Source organism: Trachurus japonicus, chromosome 1, assembly GCF_045865225.1.
Source record: "Trachurus japonicus isolate A0001 chromosome 1, Traja_1.0".
NCBI classification, from domain to species: domain Eukaryota; kingdom Metazoa; phylum Chordata; class Actinopteri; order Carangiformes; family Carangidae; genus Trachurus; species Trachurus japonicus.
In genome coordinates, this window is record NC_140907.1 from 13,858,842 (window position 1) to 13,876,821 (window position 17,980).

General features: G+C 40.3%; 1 protein-coding gene across 2 annotated transcripts; it reads right to left on the minus strand.

The window, feature by feature from the left end:
* Positions 1 to 277: 277 nt before the first annotated feature.
* acox1 (acyl-CoA oxidase 1, palmitoyl) lies at positions 278 to 17,967 on the minus strand. Of its 2 annotated transcripts, none has more exons than XM_085773877.1 (14): positions 17,717 to 17,967; positions 14,487 to 14,646; positions 13,608 to 13,768; positions 10,385 to 10,492; positions 10,078 to 10,197; positions 9,828 to 9,943; positions 9,301 to 9,470; positions 8,222 to 8,384; positions 7,265 to 7,455; positions 4,663 to 4,842; positions 3,995 to 4,100; positions 3,555 to 3,698; positions 2,758 to 2,964; positions 278 to 2,260 (listed from the first exon to the last, which is right to left on the minus strand). In XM_085773877.1, exons 1-14 carry the CDS (start codon positions 17,823 to 17,825, stop codon positions 2,210 to 2,212), a joined length of 1,986 nt encoding a protein of 661 aa, XP_085630003.1. In that variant the 5' UTR covers positions 17,826 to 17,967; the 3' UTR covers positions 278 to 2,209. The 2 variants fall into 2 exon arrangements, with proteins under 2 accessions (XP_085630003.1, XP_085629995.1); XM_085773869.1 differs by lacking the exon at positions 13,608 to 13,768 and adding an exon at positions 11,641 to 11,801 and having other exon boundaries at positions 17,717 to 17,966.
* Positions 17,968 to 17,980: the final 13 nt, after the last annotated feature.

A 17,980-nucleotide genomic window follows, 5' to 3' on the forward strand; every position in this document is an offset into this window, starting at 1 on the left:
TAGGCTATGCACATCCTGTTATGTTAATCTCAGGTAATTGATACATTGCTGATTTACCAAAAAAAAAACAGTAATCAGACAGTTTTCATTATGATCATATTTAAACGATTGTACAGTATAAATAGCTTTGTTCAGTCTATTTGTACTGGAAACCGAATACTTATTGTACAATTTAACAACTTATACTCAAATGTTTAAGTTCAGGTGCTTCTTTAGTGGGCTTGAAAATCAGTTCACGCTGATTAACCACAGGATTAAGACAAATAAACAACATATGAATCATTTAGTTTTTTTTATTAATATAAATTACCAGTCAAATCATTCACCAACCATGAAAATGACAGTTTAAGATCATTGTTATTCAAGAAAACACGTTGGCAAAAGTATCAGACAAAAATGCTTCATAAACAACTCAGTCATGACATATGGAAAATTGTGCCAACTGATTAAAAGTCTGTGTAAATACAGAAATGAAATGCTATCAACCATTTGAGAACATTCTCAATTAGTTAGATGAAGGAAAGAAAGCTTCCCCAGGCACCGGATTATCACAAAAATCATCGTTACAGTTAACAGTGCGGCTTCAGAGTGTCTTTACAGTCACAGAATCTCATAAAAGTTTCAGTGTATATCTGTTGCAACTTTTATTCACCAGCCTCAGTATCTACTTGATTAGCGGCAACGAAAAATAAACTACTATAGGTTGACAAGAAAATAAATCTACCAATTCTGAAACTGTAATATACCAATAAGGAAGCAGTGATATTGGAAAGATCATTCAGTTATTTCAACTGTGTTTGAACATTTGTATTTCAGCCAGTAGGATTTAACATCACAGCATATTAACAACAGATCTATTGAAAGTTTGTGGTCTAAAATGAACTTGATTGAAAAGAATTAAAAAAAGTTCCATGCAGTTGTGGATAGGGTGTGACTTTCCTGTATTTAGACCCCACACAGCAGGGAGGGGGGAAACTAATGCACATACAGTGAGTGCATATGTGGCTTCATCAGATACCCAATAACCTTAATATTTATATCACCTGTTCTCACAGGTGCTTCTCACACACTTGACATCCTTGCACCACTACAGTATGTGCCAAACGCATTTTGCAACAAACGCATTCACAATCCATGTGAATGCACAGACATTGAGGAATTTGAAACGTATCACTCAAAAGTGCTCAATTTAGTCCCCTGTAAGTATTTGGATGCCCCCAAATCATTCCACTGTTTCATGGTCTCTTGATCAGTTTCTCAGCTCTCCACTGAGTTCAGCTTCTAATAATGAACTACAGTTTACCGTATAACCTACACACTAGCATCTGTGACATGGATCAGTCAAGTAGAACGTGGTTTTTCAATTTACAGCAATACATATGAAAGGTGGCGGGACCGACAATAGAGATTGTTGAAATACAGGAACTGTAATGTTTTAAACCCTGGAGATCATTGTGAAGAAGAAAAGTTCTTCTTGTGCTGAAACATCTTGTTGATGCCTCCAGTCATGGGCAAATTAAATCCCTTGACAACAATTATGAAACAGCTCAGTGTCTTTTTAAATAGCACGTTGGTCCTTGTAGTCACGGGAAACAAGCAAAACTGACTTTGCTGTTGTTGTTTGCTTGAACATTACATAACATTCATAATAACATTCTTGTCTTGTTGGAAAAAAATTGGATGGCAAATCCACCCTGACTGGCTCAGACAGAGGAGCCATCAGACACAGCAGGGGGTGAAAAAAGATGGGGAATCATGAAATCAAGAAACTTCAATATTGGGATTTCTCTATAGAAACATAGCAACATGAAACTGTAACTTGAATATTTGATTATTTTTACTATGCTCTTTAAGCTAGTTGTCTGGCCTCAAAATATTGACTTCATCAGTGATTTAACTTCAGATTTCTTAAGATTATACACCCTTGGTTTTACACCATTTATTATCAATCCCCCACGAGAACAAGCCTGCTGTCTACATTGCTGCAAAGCACATTCAGTATACAATGGGCTTTACAGAGACTGATTCACCACAGAGGGATGGTGGGTAGAGTAGAGAAGTCTAGATTCTTTCACACTGGTTAACACCAGCTGTGGATGGTGAGTGAAGACCATCACAGAGTTGATACAATGGGTTAGTACTGCTAGGGTTGTGCCTATACACGCAATGTAAAAGAATCTGAGCCAGGAATGAAGGGTCAAGGGTCAGCTCACAGTTTGGACCGCAGGGGCTTCAGGTACTTGTGGAAGGATTCATGTACCTGTGAAAGAAAAACGGTACTGAGCATTAAAAAGGCTTAAAAATGAGCTGAGGGGAATACAGGAGAGGATTTTGGTCTGTTATGAGATGCCAAATAATTACAGGTCATCATATAATGTACAAATGCAATAGGGCAATCTTAGACAGTCTAAGAAAGCTATTCATTTTTTTGTTCATATAACTGACAAAGGTAACATGAACCTATCCAGACTGACAATGTAGTAGTTTTGACATATACTAACATACAGAAAAATCCAAACACTCACTATGTACAGCCTTTATAAATATCTTATAATCGCTATCAAAACATTAATGATGTCAATCAAAACTCCATACAATTAAATTATCACTGCATACCACTACTGCCCCTGACATATCAAACTAACTCTTGTCAATTGATCCAATCCAAAATCACGATCCAAAAATCTCACATTTACTGACACTGACACACGAGTAATTTGTCACAACTACTTCTTCACTTCTGTGACTTTCACTAACCTCTGTGGAGTTCAGGGGTGAGCGGCGAGCCCACTCAAACAAGTTCTCATAGACGTTTCCGTCATATCGTCCCAGGACTGAGTTGAGTTTCTTGTCATTGACATCAAAGGCATCTACCAGTGCGACAGCATTGGGCCTGAGCTGAGACAGCAGCTCCTTGATACGAACAGAAATCAGCAGCACCTGAGGCACGCTCAGTAGTCCAGCCTGAAAAAGACAGAGGTGAGAGATGTAGATGAACACACGCTGCTGGACCTCACCCAGCTGTCCAAGCAGCGAGGACAGTGACTCAGTGGCTTGTCTCATGCAGAGGAGGCATGAAGGCATAGAGCCAGTCAGTGTGTGGAGTTGTTTTGACCTTGTGAGTCTTTGTGTGTCATCATTTGAGTACTATAGCAGGTGATTAGTCTGTGCCCGACAGATTGTTGTCACTGTGGTAGTGTCACAACTCTGTAAGATGCCGTCACAAAATCTAAGTTCAGCTCAGAATGAAGGCCTAGTTCAAAGATGGGTGTGGTTCAAATGGGATCACACACATGTTGAGGTCTGATCCTTGTTACTTACGCATTCTATTTTTCATTCAGCTCATTAAATAACATTTCATTTGTTTTATTTACACAGCAGAACAGACGCCAGCCAACCAGGCACACAGATTCAACACACAAAGACCCCATTTTGTTAACTCCAAGACAAAGGGACAATTGAGGCTGGTTTTTCAAAGTGAAACTGACAGTGACACACAATCAGTTTCATGAGTAAAGTACATGAGTAACAAGACATATTATGATTTTTCTGACCAGTAAGAAGTCTCCAGAGTTTTGTGCGATGCCATTCAGGGCGTAGAGTAGAGCCAAAGTTGACAGCACTGAGTGTATCGCTGTGTCACTGATCTCCCCCAGCTTGTCAGTGAAGAGCTTCACCACAACATAGTGACAGTGAGCCTGGAGAAAAAACAGTAATGCAGAAGAAAAACACGAAATGAAAAGAAAAATTAAGATAATGTGATCAGATTGTCATAGCACAAGAAGTACAAGGACATTTCCTGATTTAATAATAAGATATAATGATATACAGTACTTATGCAGTAAACATATCATCTTGCATTACTTCTGGCCCTAGAACAATATAAAAAGGTTGGCTGAGATGATTTTGCCATGCTTGTTAGAGAAGATGGACATGGTATGGTATAATTCAACTGTACACACACACACACACACAAACAAAAACCTGAACTTACATCTGAGGCCCTGACCAGGTCGATAGCGCTGTTATTCCAGGCGTCCTCCTGGCTCTTCCTGCGCTGCAACTCCTGCTGGATGCTCTTAGCTGCCATCTCTACGAGGCTACAAACATATACATCATCGGCATTAACATCAAATCTCTGTTTTTCAAAGGAAATAAAAACACAAATCCAAATGCATCAGGGAAGCCTTGTCAGAAACAATAGAAATGACTGCTAACACTCAGTTATCTTTAGCCTTTTGTTCCTCTGATGCCTCAACTGTCAGGCTACAATTTGTCACCCTCTAACAGACTGGTTCAGCCGCTGTTTGTGCTCCAAACACAGATGACACTGACTGCCAAATGAATTTAGATCTTACTAATGCTGACAGTATCCATGGATATAGCCAGGGCAGCATATCATACCAGACAAAGGAAAGGGATAAAGGCAGAGAGATGGGCGACAGCTGATTGAAGCAGACACTGACAAGACTATCAGGTTCACTAATACTCCTGGCACAAACACTTGAAATTACATTTTAGCAGATGCCCATATCCAAATAGTTGTTTTAATTTTACTTCTTGGCTGAAATCAAAAACAAGATTAAAAAAAATGAAATTATTAAGACAGAATAAAATATTTCACTTCAAGTCATTTTCTTCTCTATTGTTCTTGTCTCTTACATGGCAGCTCGTAGTTTGTAGACTTCCCCCAAGCTAGCCAGATCATTGATGTCCACCACGGTTGGCCTGGCAGCGACCGGCTGAGGCTGCACTCTCCGATGCTCTGCTTCATTCAGGTATGAGACGATGCCGCTCAGCTGCTGGCCGCTCTTAGCCTGCCGGTAGCTCTTCACCAGGTATCTGCACGGACAAAGGTTGAAGATGCAGGCAGATGAGGGCAACACAATTACACATGCGCACACGAGTTAGCTAGCAATTTGTGTTTACAGATCATCCATACCAAAATATGTTGGGGTTTTTTTTGTTTTGTTTTTTGTTAAGGACAAACTCTTGTGTGGCTTTTGTTTGATTATCAGTGTCCGGTGATGAGTTTATAAAGTAAGCTTTTGTGCTACACCACTAAAGCTGATGTTCAACAGCGAAACCAGTTTCAGAAGTATTGTTGCTTATAAGGATTGTAGAGAAAGCATTAAATTACACATGACAACCACATATTCCCATGCCATTCTAGCTGTGTGCAATTTTACAAACACCTAATCCAGGCTTGGTTTCATATATCAAGCTATTCATTAATTCTCAGTCACAACACCTTTGGCCTTACTGCGTGTACTTTGTGTTCGGGAACAAACTCACTGTGCAATAGATCACTTTAAGAGCTATTCACATCTTTTGTCGTCTCTCAAAATAGAACAAAACAGAGTTTTAGACCCTGGTCTGTTGACCTTTACAGCGCTGATGTTATAAAACTATGACTTCTCTTTTTTCAGTGTTCTAAAATGTGTCCTGTGTTTGTTTTTGCTGTGGGAGGATTGTGGGTGTGTACTAGGGTTGGGCGGTATGAGCAAAATCTTATATCACGGTATGAGTAATTTCACATCACGGTAACGGTATATATCACGGTATGTTTTTTTCCCCCTGTAAATTCAATTAATGGCTTAAAATAACCATACTGTCGCATTTGATCATTTTCCTCTTTTATTTTTTAACTTGGATTTCTATATATAAAAAAAGACAGGAAAAATGCCAGAGCAGTCTGGCTCCAGTTAGTGCAATTATATATAAAAAAAAGAAATCACAGAATCACAAATTTGCCATTTTACAAAAATGGCTACGGTCTGTGCTGTCTATGGCTGTTCAAACAGGTCAAACCGGGAAAATCAAAGAAGTTACTTTGAGTTCCTAAGTAACCTTTACAGTCTATGGTAGTACACAAAGGGCTCAAATTTCAACAACTGACGGAAAAACGGTGTGTGGGAGGGACGGAAGTGACCATAATAAACAAAGAGTGTCCTAGCCTGTCCTACAGTAAAAATGGCACATAGAAAGAGGAGTAAAGCAATAGCCTATGTTAAGCAGCAATATATATTTAAGCATCAAAGATGTTCAATCAAACCCACATAGTTTGAAACAACGTTTAAAACACACACAGCCAGTGTCACAACTAAGCATAAAAAGCCCGCTAGCTTAATGCTAACGTATAATGTAAAACACCATAGACGGGCTAACAGAAATTAGCATCGCTTATAACCTGACTTACTCCTCTTCTGAAAAACTCTGACAAGTCAAACTTTAGGATGTGTTAGAGGTCTAATTCATCTGTCTAACCATCAGAACTATGACACATGAAACGGCAAACACAGCTGATCGATCGAAAAAAATTACGGCTGGAGTGAATTACTTTCACTTCTCACTTTTTCGTCTTGTTGGGCGGGTCGGGCTGCCTCCGTTTCCTCGTGACTCCCACTCATGGATGCTCCCACTCCTGCTTTCACTCTCCGCCTCCGCCATGGTTGTTATCACTCTGCACTCCGGTAAGCGATATTTTTTTTCCTACTATGGCCACCTATGGCCACGCTAAGACCCGCCTTACTCCACCTCTGATTGGCTGCCTCTGCAAGGCTAAGCCTATCCCTGCATCTTACCCTAACCTTAACCACTCCCTTCACACGCCTAAACCAACCGTCTTTGCCTAAACCTAACCGTCAGAGTCGAGGGCATCGTGATAAGCCAATCAGAGGCCTAGTAAGGCGGGTCTTTGCCTGGCCATAGCAGGAAAAAATTTTTTGCTGCCGGCTCCCCCGTGTGTCGAGGCGGTCTAACTACAGTGACTCAGAGAGATGCCGCAGACATCTGCTCTTTCTCCGGTATAAACGGTATTGCAAAATCTCTACCGGTAGACATTTTATACCGTCACACGGTATAATACCGTCATACCGCCCAACCCTAGTGTGTACCACCTGCATTTGTGGTATGGTTAAGACTGCTTTGTGGACGCAGGTTTATGTCTGTATGTGTCCATTTTGGTCTCAGTCTACTCGAGTGTATAACAAAAATTATGGGAGAAAACGCAAACAAATGTACAAGATTTTGAAAGCAGACATTTTCATATGGTGGAGTGTTTCACATTAAAATAAAAGTCAAGTCATTACTAAACCTCCAAAAGTATAAGCACTACCAGTCACTGACCTAATAGAAACAATAACACAGAGTCATTTGTAATGTGTGTTGGTGTCAGCAATAGGTGGTGATCTTAATGGGCTGTGACTTCTGGTCTTTGTAAGGTGTCATATTTGTGGTCATATATTTCTTTGTGATAACGTACCTTGCAGTCTGTAGCATCATGACTGTGTTCTCACCCTCGTATGTGCACGTAGGGGTGAACTCAACATAAATGTCAGGCAAGGCACTGCTGCGAGAGTAGCCATGGCCACCACACGACATGCGGCACACCTCGATTCCAGCGTTGGTCGACCATGTGGTGAAGGCCTTCAGGCCCGCAGAAAGAGCATGGAGCTGTACATAAAAGAGCAAAGAAGGTGAACTTCCTGCAGGCCTAATTATAATTCAAAGTGAACATATGCAAATAAATATGATCTTCAGTTATTAAAATATAGAATGATAGCACACACACATTTATATTTGTGTGCACTACAGTTGGCCAGTAACTGGGAGCTAGAACATGAGACTTTCCCTTTTATGAGCAGAATGATGACAAGATGAGTACCGATGTCACTTGACTTGATTAAATATGTGTTTACATACAGTATATCACATGTGCGAGCTACTTTTATAACGGTACTTTACGAGACTGAGTTCTTTTCGAGGTAAATTCATGCAAAACCGCTGACGTGCGTTCCCGTCGGGGGCAGTTTTTTGCCAAGCAGTCTCTGCATTTGCCTTGAAAACAGCTCCATCTCATAACGTTCCATTATTATCTCATAGCGTAGTGAATGTGCAGGTCACAACTTGTCCACCAGAGCGTTTTGGAGTTGTTAGATTGTGTATTTGATGAGGTTGATGAGGGAAACCAAGAAATTCCATGAGCCTCCATAGCGTAGCTCTGAGTAGCTTGCAGTTCTGCTCCGCCGTTCTAAAAACAGCTTGCACCGAAAATTAAAGGTAACTAACCCACTGCTATGACTATAGGGATTTGCCAAAATGTTGAACTATCTCTTTAAAAAAGATTGTTAGATTGAGAGTAATCTGTCCCCTAGTCAGTCAAAAAGCATCATTAACCTTCCGTCACACCGTACATGTTTATCTGCTTTGGGGTCAGTACCTCAGGCAGCTCACTGAAGTCCCCCTGGTTGATGTCTCCAGTGATGCGGTGGTACGTCTCCCTCATATACTGGCCAACAAAACTGAAGGCATAGGACATCGCCAGCAGAGGGAAGAGCTTGTACTGCTGTGTTTGGTAGTCGAGGATCTGGGGCTCTGGCTCACTGTGGAACAGAAACACACATTTGATTTTTAATTGTTTCATAAAAGGTTGAACTTCCTTTGATCCATGAGCATGTGGTTAGAGGTCAAATAATTACAAAACCAATGCTATTTCTATTTGCAGGTTCTATGTTGCTAAGTGTAACCCAAGAACCAAGTCAGAAAATGTGGTTTAACACAATATTATGGTTAAATACCAATTATGAGACTTTTTCTTAGCAATTATGTTATTTTTTCTTTATGGCAACATTTTTGTGGTGCTGCTAAACTTGTATAGTTGTAGAGAAATATAATTTCACACACATTCACTAAAGCTTGCATGACCTTGTGTTTTTGCTGGCATGGGTGCAAGAGTGGTACACTACCAACCCTATAAATAGAGCCTCTAGTGTTGGGAATTAGCTCATTTATTGCTAAGTATAGAGACTTTTTTTTCTAACAGTGCTCGGTGTAATCCTAGTATGGATGCCAACTGCAGTCTCGGGGCTACACCTGTGGTAATGTTCAATCATCTAGCCACCCTAGTTTCCAGACTGCTCTGGAAATAAAGAAATGTTGCAGTTATACAATGAGGATTTTAGCTGTTCAAACCTGCAGCTCACTGACATTGGCTGAATGTGAATACTGGTTATTATGTAGACTTAACTGGATGCATTTCTGTCACTATTTCAAACTTGTTTAGTTGTCCGACAACATGAACAGAAAAACATGTAAATGAGACTTCTGCTGGAATTAATTGCTATATATAAGCACAGAGTGTACGAGCCATGCAAATACATAAAGTGTAGGAACAGGCTGACACTACGCGGGATGCAAATACAGTCGTGTTTTTACTTGCAACTTCTATGAGTCATGCCATGTTTGTGAAACTGTTTGCTGAGGGGTGATTACATATACACTCAGTTTGTACAGACTGACCCAGGCCGGAGTTCAGACTGGTGTCGAACTGCACTGTAGCGGATGGCGATGGTGCAGGCCTTGGAGAGGGCCCGGGCTGACTCGCCTACAATCATGGAGCGGATGAACACCATGGTGCCGTAGGTCAGCTTAGCACTTGGTGGCTTCACATAGGTTCCATCTGGCTCCACCTAGTGGCCAACAGAAGAGATGCTTAGGGGGCAAAAGTCACACACTGCATCAAATACATAATAATATAGGTGCTACTGTGTTTCATTTACAAAAATTGATGGTGAATACATTGTAACAATCGCTGACAATTTGTAAACACAATCACCAACAGGCCTTTAGTATAATCATGGGTATACTGTAATAACATAACATAACAACATGTTATAACAATAACATAGCAATATTCATTTCACAAAAGGAGACAAAACCTCAGGAAATAAAAACTATCTAATGAACATGAAAGTGTTTCTTGAACCCAAATAACCCTTGTGAAACTGATGCAATTTACAGAATCGACTCAAATAATGTCACGTCACCTTAGCGTATTTCATCAGCATGTTATCCCGTGGGATTCGTACATTCTCTAGTTTCAAAAAGCCGTTGTCAACTTCATTAAAGCCGAACTTGGGGCCAATATCTCCAACCACAATACCTATGAAACACAGAAAAGTAAACAAGAATGTACAAAAATAAGATCAACGCAGGAAAAGTGACGCAGAGAAAAGAAGTTAATGAGGACAGACTTTATACCACAGAGACCACATCCAGAGAAGAGGCAGGGGTTACCTGGCAAAGGTTCATGTGTGCTCATGTCACGGATGGGTACGATGAAAGCGTGCAGACCATGGCACTTTCCCTGAGTATAAAGCTGGGCCAGGACAATGGCATGGTTTGAGGTCTTTCCAACTAAAAAAAACAGGGTTGAAAAGAGTTTCCTCACATGAAGGACACAGAAAGGAGAAAATTGTGTTGCAGAAGATCTTACATCAGATAATCTTATTCATTATTTTATTAAATTTATATAATATTACAACTGAGATACTATCCAAATTCCAGGCTGTAGAGTAAATTGGTCGTCTAACAGTGTACTTACGTCCTCCAGGCCACCACTTGATGGAGCTGACTGTGGGACTGTTAAGGACAAACTCCTGTGTGGCTGGATCATATGTGGCGGTGGTCTCCAGTCCTCGGAGGTGTGTTCCTAGATAGACAGCATAACAAAGCCCCCCAAGCACAGTGAGCACAGTTTAAAAGCAAGAAATTACTGATTATATGGCACTGGGGTGATATACAAAAACATTATTCTTACAGGAATATTTACAAATGACATGGATTACAACTAACCACTAACCTTAAAGTGACATGAACAAAATGAAGATGAATCAGTTAATCACACAGGATATAATGACATCCAGCATACAAGCAAAATACATCAACAGGAAAATGGATTAAAATAAAAGCCCTCAGGAGTTTGAAATTTGCATTAATTGGTATTTGAACACAAACATAAAATGGATGAAGTCACTTCACAACAGTGTTTTGTGTAGGTGTTTGACAGATCTAAAGAATATGTAAGACAAAACAGGTCAGCAGGAGGTTGTGTTTCCTAATCAGTTTTCAGTGCTATTGAAGCTGGAATGCAGGTTTCTATATTGATCTGCAGCCAGTGAGAGACCCCAACCCATGCAACAGAAATACAACAGGAATTAGCACCCCACAGTTTTATGTCTCAATCGACCGGCCCAGTTAATTAGTGTGTGAATTTTGGTCACAATGACGTTGACCTATGATCTTTGACCACCAATATGGAATCAGTTCCCCTTCAAGTTCAAGTGAATACTTGGTCCAAATTTGAAGATATACACTCATTCCTGATAAATCCAGTTCACAAGAGTGGGACAGACAAACAGACAGATGTCCTGAAAACACAATGATTTCGGCCATGGCTGCTGTCAGCACGGTGAAGGAAAGCAAGTCAAGTAGGTCTTTTCCTACTTGACTTCACTCATGTCCAACATGAATGATGGGAAGGATGTTAAGATATTCAGAGGTTTGACAAACAATAAACTTTAACAGAGAAGTGTTATGGGAGTTTAGTACTAATCCATTCTACTGTAGGAAAATAAACTTGTGTTAATTACTTCAACATTTGTTGTGATAATTATCAAAGCCTTAAAAATGTAGCATCAGTCTACATTTAAGTATGACCTATTAAAACTTTATCATGTCTGCATAATGTTGAGGTCTAGTGGCAATGACAAAGATAAAGCCAACGGCTTGGCTTCATGGGAAATGTAAAGCTAGTTATGCAAACCAGCCAGATATTTTGGGCTGCTCTGTTCATTTTACCGTGGCCCATCTCAGTCTGAGCATAGGTGCCGATGATCTCTAGGTTCCAGGCGGGCATGAAGTAACGGTCCATTTGCTCCGGGGTGGCCTGGTTGAGCAGGGTGGGCAGGAACATCCCCAGATGAAGATCCAAGGGCTCTGGCCTGTCCGGGTGCACACAGCTAGGCCACGCAGGACAGGGGCGCACGGAGAAGGAGAGCAGGTGGTGGAAAAGTGGAAAAGGCAGGGGGGGAGATGCATAGAGAATTTTTGATGGAGGCCAGATTATGGTGAGTTTAGACCAATGTGAAAGCAGATGAAAAAATGAGAAAATGTTGAGAGAAGTGATTTTAAAATCCACAGGAGAGGTTATGGGTAAGAATTGATTGATGTATGAAAGAAAAAAGGACAAGGACAAAGATGTGCCAGAAAGGATGGAAGCGACAAAGACAAATTAACAGCTTGTGAGCATGTCATGCATATTGGTTGGTTGATTTGATCACATGGCCATAATTGATCTCAAAACACCAGTAATTCATTTATTTACATCTTTCTTTAGAAGCTGCATTAAGTCAGTTATGTCCAGCCTGTTCAGGCTCTGTGGTGAAACAGTGTCAATATGATCTCTGAAAAGTAATTTAATCACTATGCGGAGCAGCTGAACCAAAGAAAATTACTATGCAACTCTATTGATAACTGAGTAACTGAGTTACTTTTCAAGTAAAAAGTTAACATTTCAAAGTAAAAAAAAAGTTTCAGGTTGTCAAATGTGAGACTTCAACACTGGGTCTTACATTTGTGTGATTTAGACTGTCCATCAGACAAATCAGACATTAATGACATCACCTTGTTCTCTAGTATATTGTAATGAGCATGTTTCACTGTAGGTTTTTACAAGCTATTCATTAGAAAAATTAGACATCAGATTTATTGCCAAAAAATAATTGTTCGAAAGTCTCCGAACGTGATCAAGGTGCATTGAATCATGACATAAACTATACGATGGAACTCTAACTTGCCAAAACACACAAGTGAACAATATGTTCATTAAATTAGGACTCGTCACTTCCAAAGTAGTTTTGCAGAAATTAACAGAAATTCATGATAACCACTTGGAGTGGCTGCAGAAAGGCGCCGAACAATAGCTGGCTTGGCCTACATTCTTTGACACCACAGATTTGTCGGCCTCTCAGATTACAAAGACACATTCAGAGCTCGGCCTCATTACGGGCTCTCAGACCACATACTTCGGCAGCAGCACATGATGTAGCTTCTCTTATTTTGATTCATGGCTGCACAAAAAGGACAAAAACCATCAGTTCTGTCTAGTTCCAGTTTCCAGGCTAAATCACCTTCTGATTCACACACCAGTGTTATTTTAGGTCACTCATGTCATCATCAAAAACAAAGACAGGCTAGACAATTAAGACTAAATTAATGATTGGAATTCGTCGGAAACTGAGCGCATCATTTGCAAAACAGATGAGCAATCAAGAGACCACATTCAAAATGCACAAGCTTCTCATCAGTACGTTATCAGTATGTAGTACAGGGAGAATGAGAGAGTTGTGAGTAGGAAAGCAGAAGTAACTAACTAATGCTGATGGGAATATATTTTGGAGCAGATGAGAAGGCCACTAGTGGGGCAATGTTAATAAAACACAAATCTACACCTCTATGAAATCACCATCTCTTGTTAGGACAAAATATTAGGCACACCATTGTCAGAACACAAACTGAACACATGCAACTACTGTAAAAGTTCTACATGATTTGGATCTGTCAAACACATACAGCAAATCACCAGAGCTACGCTTGGTACTGAGGTTTTCAAAACCTATTGAAAGGAGCCTTTTTTTTTATTCATTTACTGTATATTTTTGTCAAAACACTAAAATTGCATACACAAATTTGTGCAATACCAGATAATCTGAGGGCCTTGAACAACAATCTAGTAAATAAAGTCAAGGGCTTAGTCCAGGACTGACCGTGACCCAGCTCAGTTTGGGCATAAGTGCCCACCACTTGGTAGGAGTCTGCCAGAGGTAACCATTTCCTGGACTGTTGAGGGTCACACTGGCTGTACAGGGTCGGGGTGAACATGACAAAGTGTAGCCCCATGGCCTCCTGGTTGTTGCCTCTAACCATACTGGGTGAAGGGAAAGTGTAGGATACACAACTGAGGATCAGACTTGAGGTTACTCAAACACTGTGCAAGTGATGTTTTTTCTGACTCGTTACATTACGAAGGTCCTGAAAGACAATGTGATTTGGTTGTAGCCGCAATTAAAATGCTAACTGCGAAAAAAAACACTATGTAAACATCACACAGACTGAGAGAGAGAGAGAAGAAAGCACACTGAAAGTTTGACCAAAGTCTCAAACAGTCCTATAATATAAACACACTGTTGCTTTTGGGTGAATTTAAAGTGTTAGTGTCAGGTGAAGCACTTTTGGGACACATGTAATAAAAGTAATGTGTACTATATCAAAGGGCTTTGCTACAAAAAACATGCCTGAAATGATTATCTGTTAAATTGCACCACATTTTACAACTGGTGAAAGTTGCATTACCTCTGACACAGTTTTAATCTTATGATGAACTTTGCTCTGGCTGAATATGTTTGTGTTTTGAGGCCACGTACAGCTACATAGATTGTTGGTAGAGTATAACATCCACAGTGTATTTAACATGTTATCTTTGTCAACAGCTTTTGGCTAGTAATATGTCAAAGGTATCTCCTTGTGACAAATTTTTCATATTCACACATGATGATTCACATTTCAAGTGTTCAAATCAACAAGCCAATTCTTTTTTTTTTTTACTTTTTTTTTTTGACTGTGTGTCATCTGTCCAGTCAACATACCTCTTATAGCAGTAGATCTCCTCTGGGTCTGCAATGCCATACTCTCTGAGCTTCAGAATCATTTGGGCACTTTTTCGAACAGCCTGGTCATAGCGCTCACTGCGGGACAGGAAGTTTGGGTCCTCCTCCTTGAAGTCTGGGTCGCTGAGAACCAGGGACTCTGCAGTGAATGGTGGAAAGTAAATCAGATATGCATCTTTTATTCTGTGCAACTTAGGTAAACACTAATGTTTCTTAGAGGTTTCAACCAGATATTTTCACCTGACAACATGCACCTCATACAAGAAGACATTACATTCAAACACCCTCACGCACTCCTGACATTCACTCACACACTTCAGTGGATTTTTGATGTGTCATCTCGACAATAAAGAAGCCTGTATTTTTCCACATTGCGCTGCCTCCGCCATGTTTTTGTTGCAGCCTCTGAGCCAGGCGTAACAAAACATTGTTTCAAATGTGTGAAATTGTGGCCTGAATGTAAATATCTATATGATTTGTTTGTGAGTATTACCATTACTAGACTGACATGTTTCAGTTGCACAAGCACCTAGACTGTGAAGAGTAATGAACAGGAGAAGAAAATAAAACTTTGAAAATATTGTTTCTTGGTCGAGTGCAAAAAAGTTCTACCTGGTTTCTTCATTTTCTCTAAAATCATCTGGGTCTCCTTATGCCGTAATCTGTAAATTTGGTACTTATTTCCCCAGATGTCTGTGAGGTTGATCGAGTACAAGTGTCTCAGCACAGTATTACTGGCATGTACACAGTACTGGCATGTATGCAATACATCGATGTATAATCAAAAGAACCACTACCTAATTCAAATGGAATATCCAGAATGATTGAAGATGCATTTTTTACACAGGTTAATGTGTCACAGCAGATCACGCTGCTGGAGACGCCATGCCTCAATCATTGCTTGTCTGATTTTGACCACAGCAAAAATCATATCATCATTTTCTATAATGCTTTCTATAAACCTTTCCTACTCAATTGTAACCAGTAATGAAATTGCAGTGGCTGTCAAAATACTTGCAATACGTTTTTATTCTGCATATTATTTAGGCCTGAGTTAACAAATAAGCATTTTGTCTTCTCACTCCTTTTGTAATGTGTATAAGTAACAAATGATTATGCTTTTGTTTTCAATTCTTGTTCACATGTTTGAAAATAAACCTCCTGTAATCCAAAGTACATCGGTTATTTGTTGAGGTAAATGTCACAGACTTCATATATTTGCAGTGAGAGTTTCATGAGTTACTAGTAAATGAATAACTTGAACTTCACAAATGAGTATGTCTTGTTAAACTATGACCACAGATCTATTTTTTTGCCCACTTGCATGAAACTTTCTTGTGACAAATCTGGAGTCAACTGAGGCGGCGCCTTTTGTCGAGCTGCATGAATCCATGGACCCAACCTGTCCTGTGTCAGTCTGTACGTGATGGTGTAATGGGGAATGTTTTCTTGACACACTTTGAGGACCAAAGACTAATCAGTCATCATCTTTTGAATGCTACAGCCGGTGAGCCCTCAGAGCCACAACTTACCAATGATAACAATAATGTCATGATAATGCTTTTTTTCAGTGATTAAATTGGGCCGGAGCTCAGCTCCGCCTCCTCACCTCGGCAGTACAGCCAGCAGGAGCTGAGCTCCCTCTGCTTCAGTGTTATACATAATAATCGTGGGTGTAGCTACCAAATACTACTTCATCATATGAAAATCATTAATTTGGACCCCCCACCCCCCACTTTTACCATGTCAGTACATCAGTCTGTTCACTCAGCACTGCTTTCAGAGCTTTTGTATCCGTTCCGCTTGTTTATTGAGATAAAACCTGAATCAATGAAACTCCAATCCACATTTTTACTGCTACTGTCAGCATCTCGGAGCCCCGCTGTAACTCAGAGAAGGCACGGAGGACTCTGAAACTTCTCCCAGCCCTTAGTCGACATGAGGGTGAGTAGATAATGAGTGAAATTTGAATTTTGGGTGAACTATCCCTTTAATAAAACAACAAAGATGAAAGGTGTTAGAACCATCCCCACCCCTGTCAGTCACTGACTAGCTGTACCAGCATGGTGGTTTAAAATAAACACTTATGAAATCACTCATATTTTACCTAAGAACCTGCTCTTTCATCTTATACAAGTTACCCAATTCAAACTTCAACGGTATTGATACTAATCAATTTAGACTTGGTCCAAAATATTAGTTTTTGACCTAAAAAAATGTGTTTTGGCTGTAAAACCTACACACTTATTGACACAGCCATGCAAATTCACACGCAATGTCAGGGAGTGAGTGGGTACACATAATATTTATCACATAACTCTAATGTTATCCCTTATTGGTAAAAGTGATGCTGATACAACCATCCCCGGTCTCCGTAAATAAAAATGTTGTGAGCAAAGGGCTCCCCCTCCTTACAAAAGCCTTTTTTATGCCACAAACTGCAAAAGTAATATTAAACTGGTTTCAGTATGGCAATTAATTACTTTATTAGCCTCCACAATCAATACTACACCTTTTAAATGTGGTACAACTGGAGACCAGCAGGAGAAAAGTGCAGCTGACAAATCTGCAGAAATGCAGTGATGCAACAAGGGGCCACAAATCCAGACAATGTGTGTGTATAGGTCATAGTTTTTATATAGCAAGGCCCGTGGTCTTTGCTCCAATACCGACCACACTGCATGTACACTGACTGTGCCTTTGCCAAGTTACCTTACAGTACCTGATGGCGCAGGTAAAATAAATAAATAAATAAATAAATAGGCCACAGTGTCACACGTGATTCAATCTATGAAACGTGAATTTGTTTGTACGTGGGGTAATTAAACGCAACATTAACCACGTCATGCAGAGTCGATGCAAAACATGCAACTCTAAGGACGTTTGGGTGAATTTACCAATAGAAATAAAGTCACCCATAACTAACTATAGAAATAGCGCATTAACGTGTGCTTGAGGTGATGGTTTCAGATAACCAAAGAGTTTGGTGTGTTTCAGGACAACTAGAAAGTTGCGTAGCGGCCGGTGAAAAGCTACGGTGTTAGCACCTGTGCAGCTAGCAGCCTTTAAAGTGTTGTTGGGTTGGCTCACCCTCCACCAACAAAACTGTTTTCATAACAAGCCATCATCACTGCCATCAAGTTAAGTTTTGAGTGTCGGTAGTAGAAACAACAACAACTCTATTGTCATGGTCGACGATTCAGACTCACCTATTTCTCGTCTTCTTTTGGTCTTTTCTGGGCCTCCGTCCAAAATGTTGGTCAGTTTATCCACGTCAAAAGAGGCATTTTGCCGCTCTTTCATGATATCAGGATTCATGGCTGTGTATCAGGTTAAGAACAATACTTATAGCTGGGGGGGGGGGGGATTGTGAATATTGTTGTATAACGTCCCTATAGCACAACCTGACGAGTTGACAGGCTTCAAGGACCGTCCTGTGGCGCAGCCGCAGAGAGGCGGAGGGGCGGAGACCG

Excerpts from the sequence above, each read along its gene's own strand:
- acox1 (XM_085773877.1), bottom strand. The coding sequence starts at position 17,825 with ATGAATCCTGATATCATGAAAGAGCGGCAAAATGCCTCTTTTGACGTG. Across the intron at positions 10,493-13,607 it reads CCAAACTGAGCTGGGTCACG|GAACACACCTCCGAGGACTG; the intron begins GTCAGTCCTGGA and ends CTGTCTATCTAG. Across the intron at positions 4,101-4,662 it reads TACAAACTACGAGCTGCCAT|CCTCGTAGAGATGGCAGCTA; the intron begins GTAAGAGACAAG and ends ATATGTTTGTAG.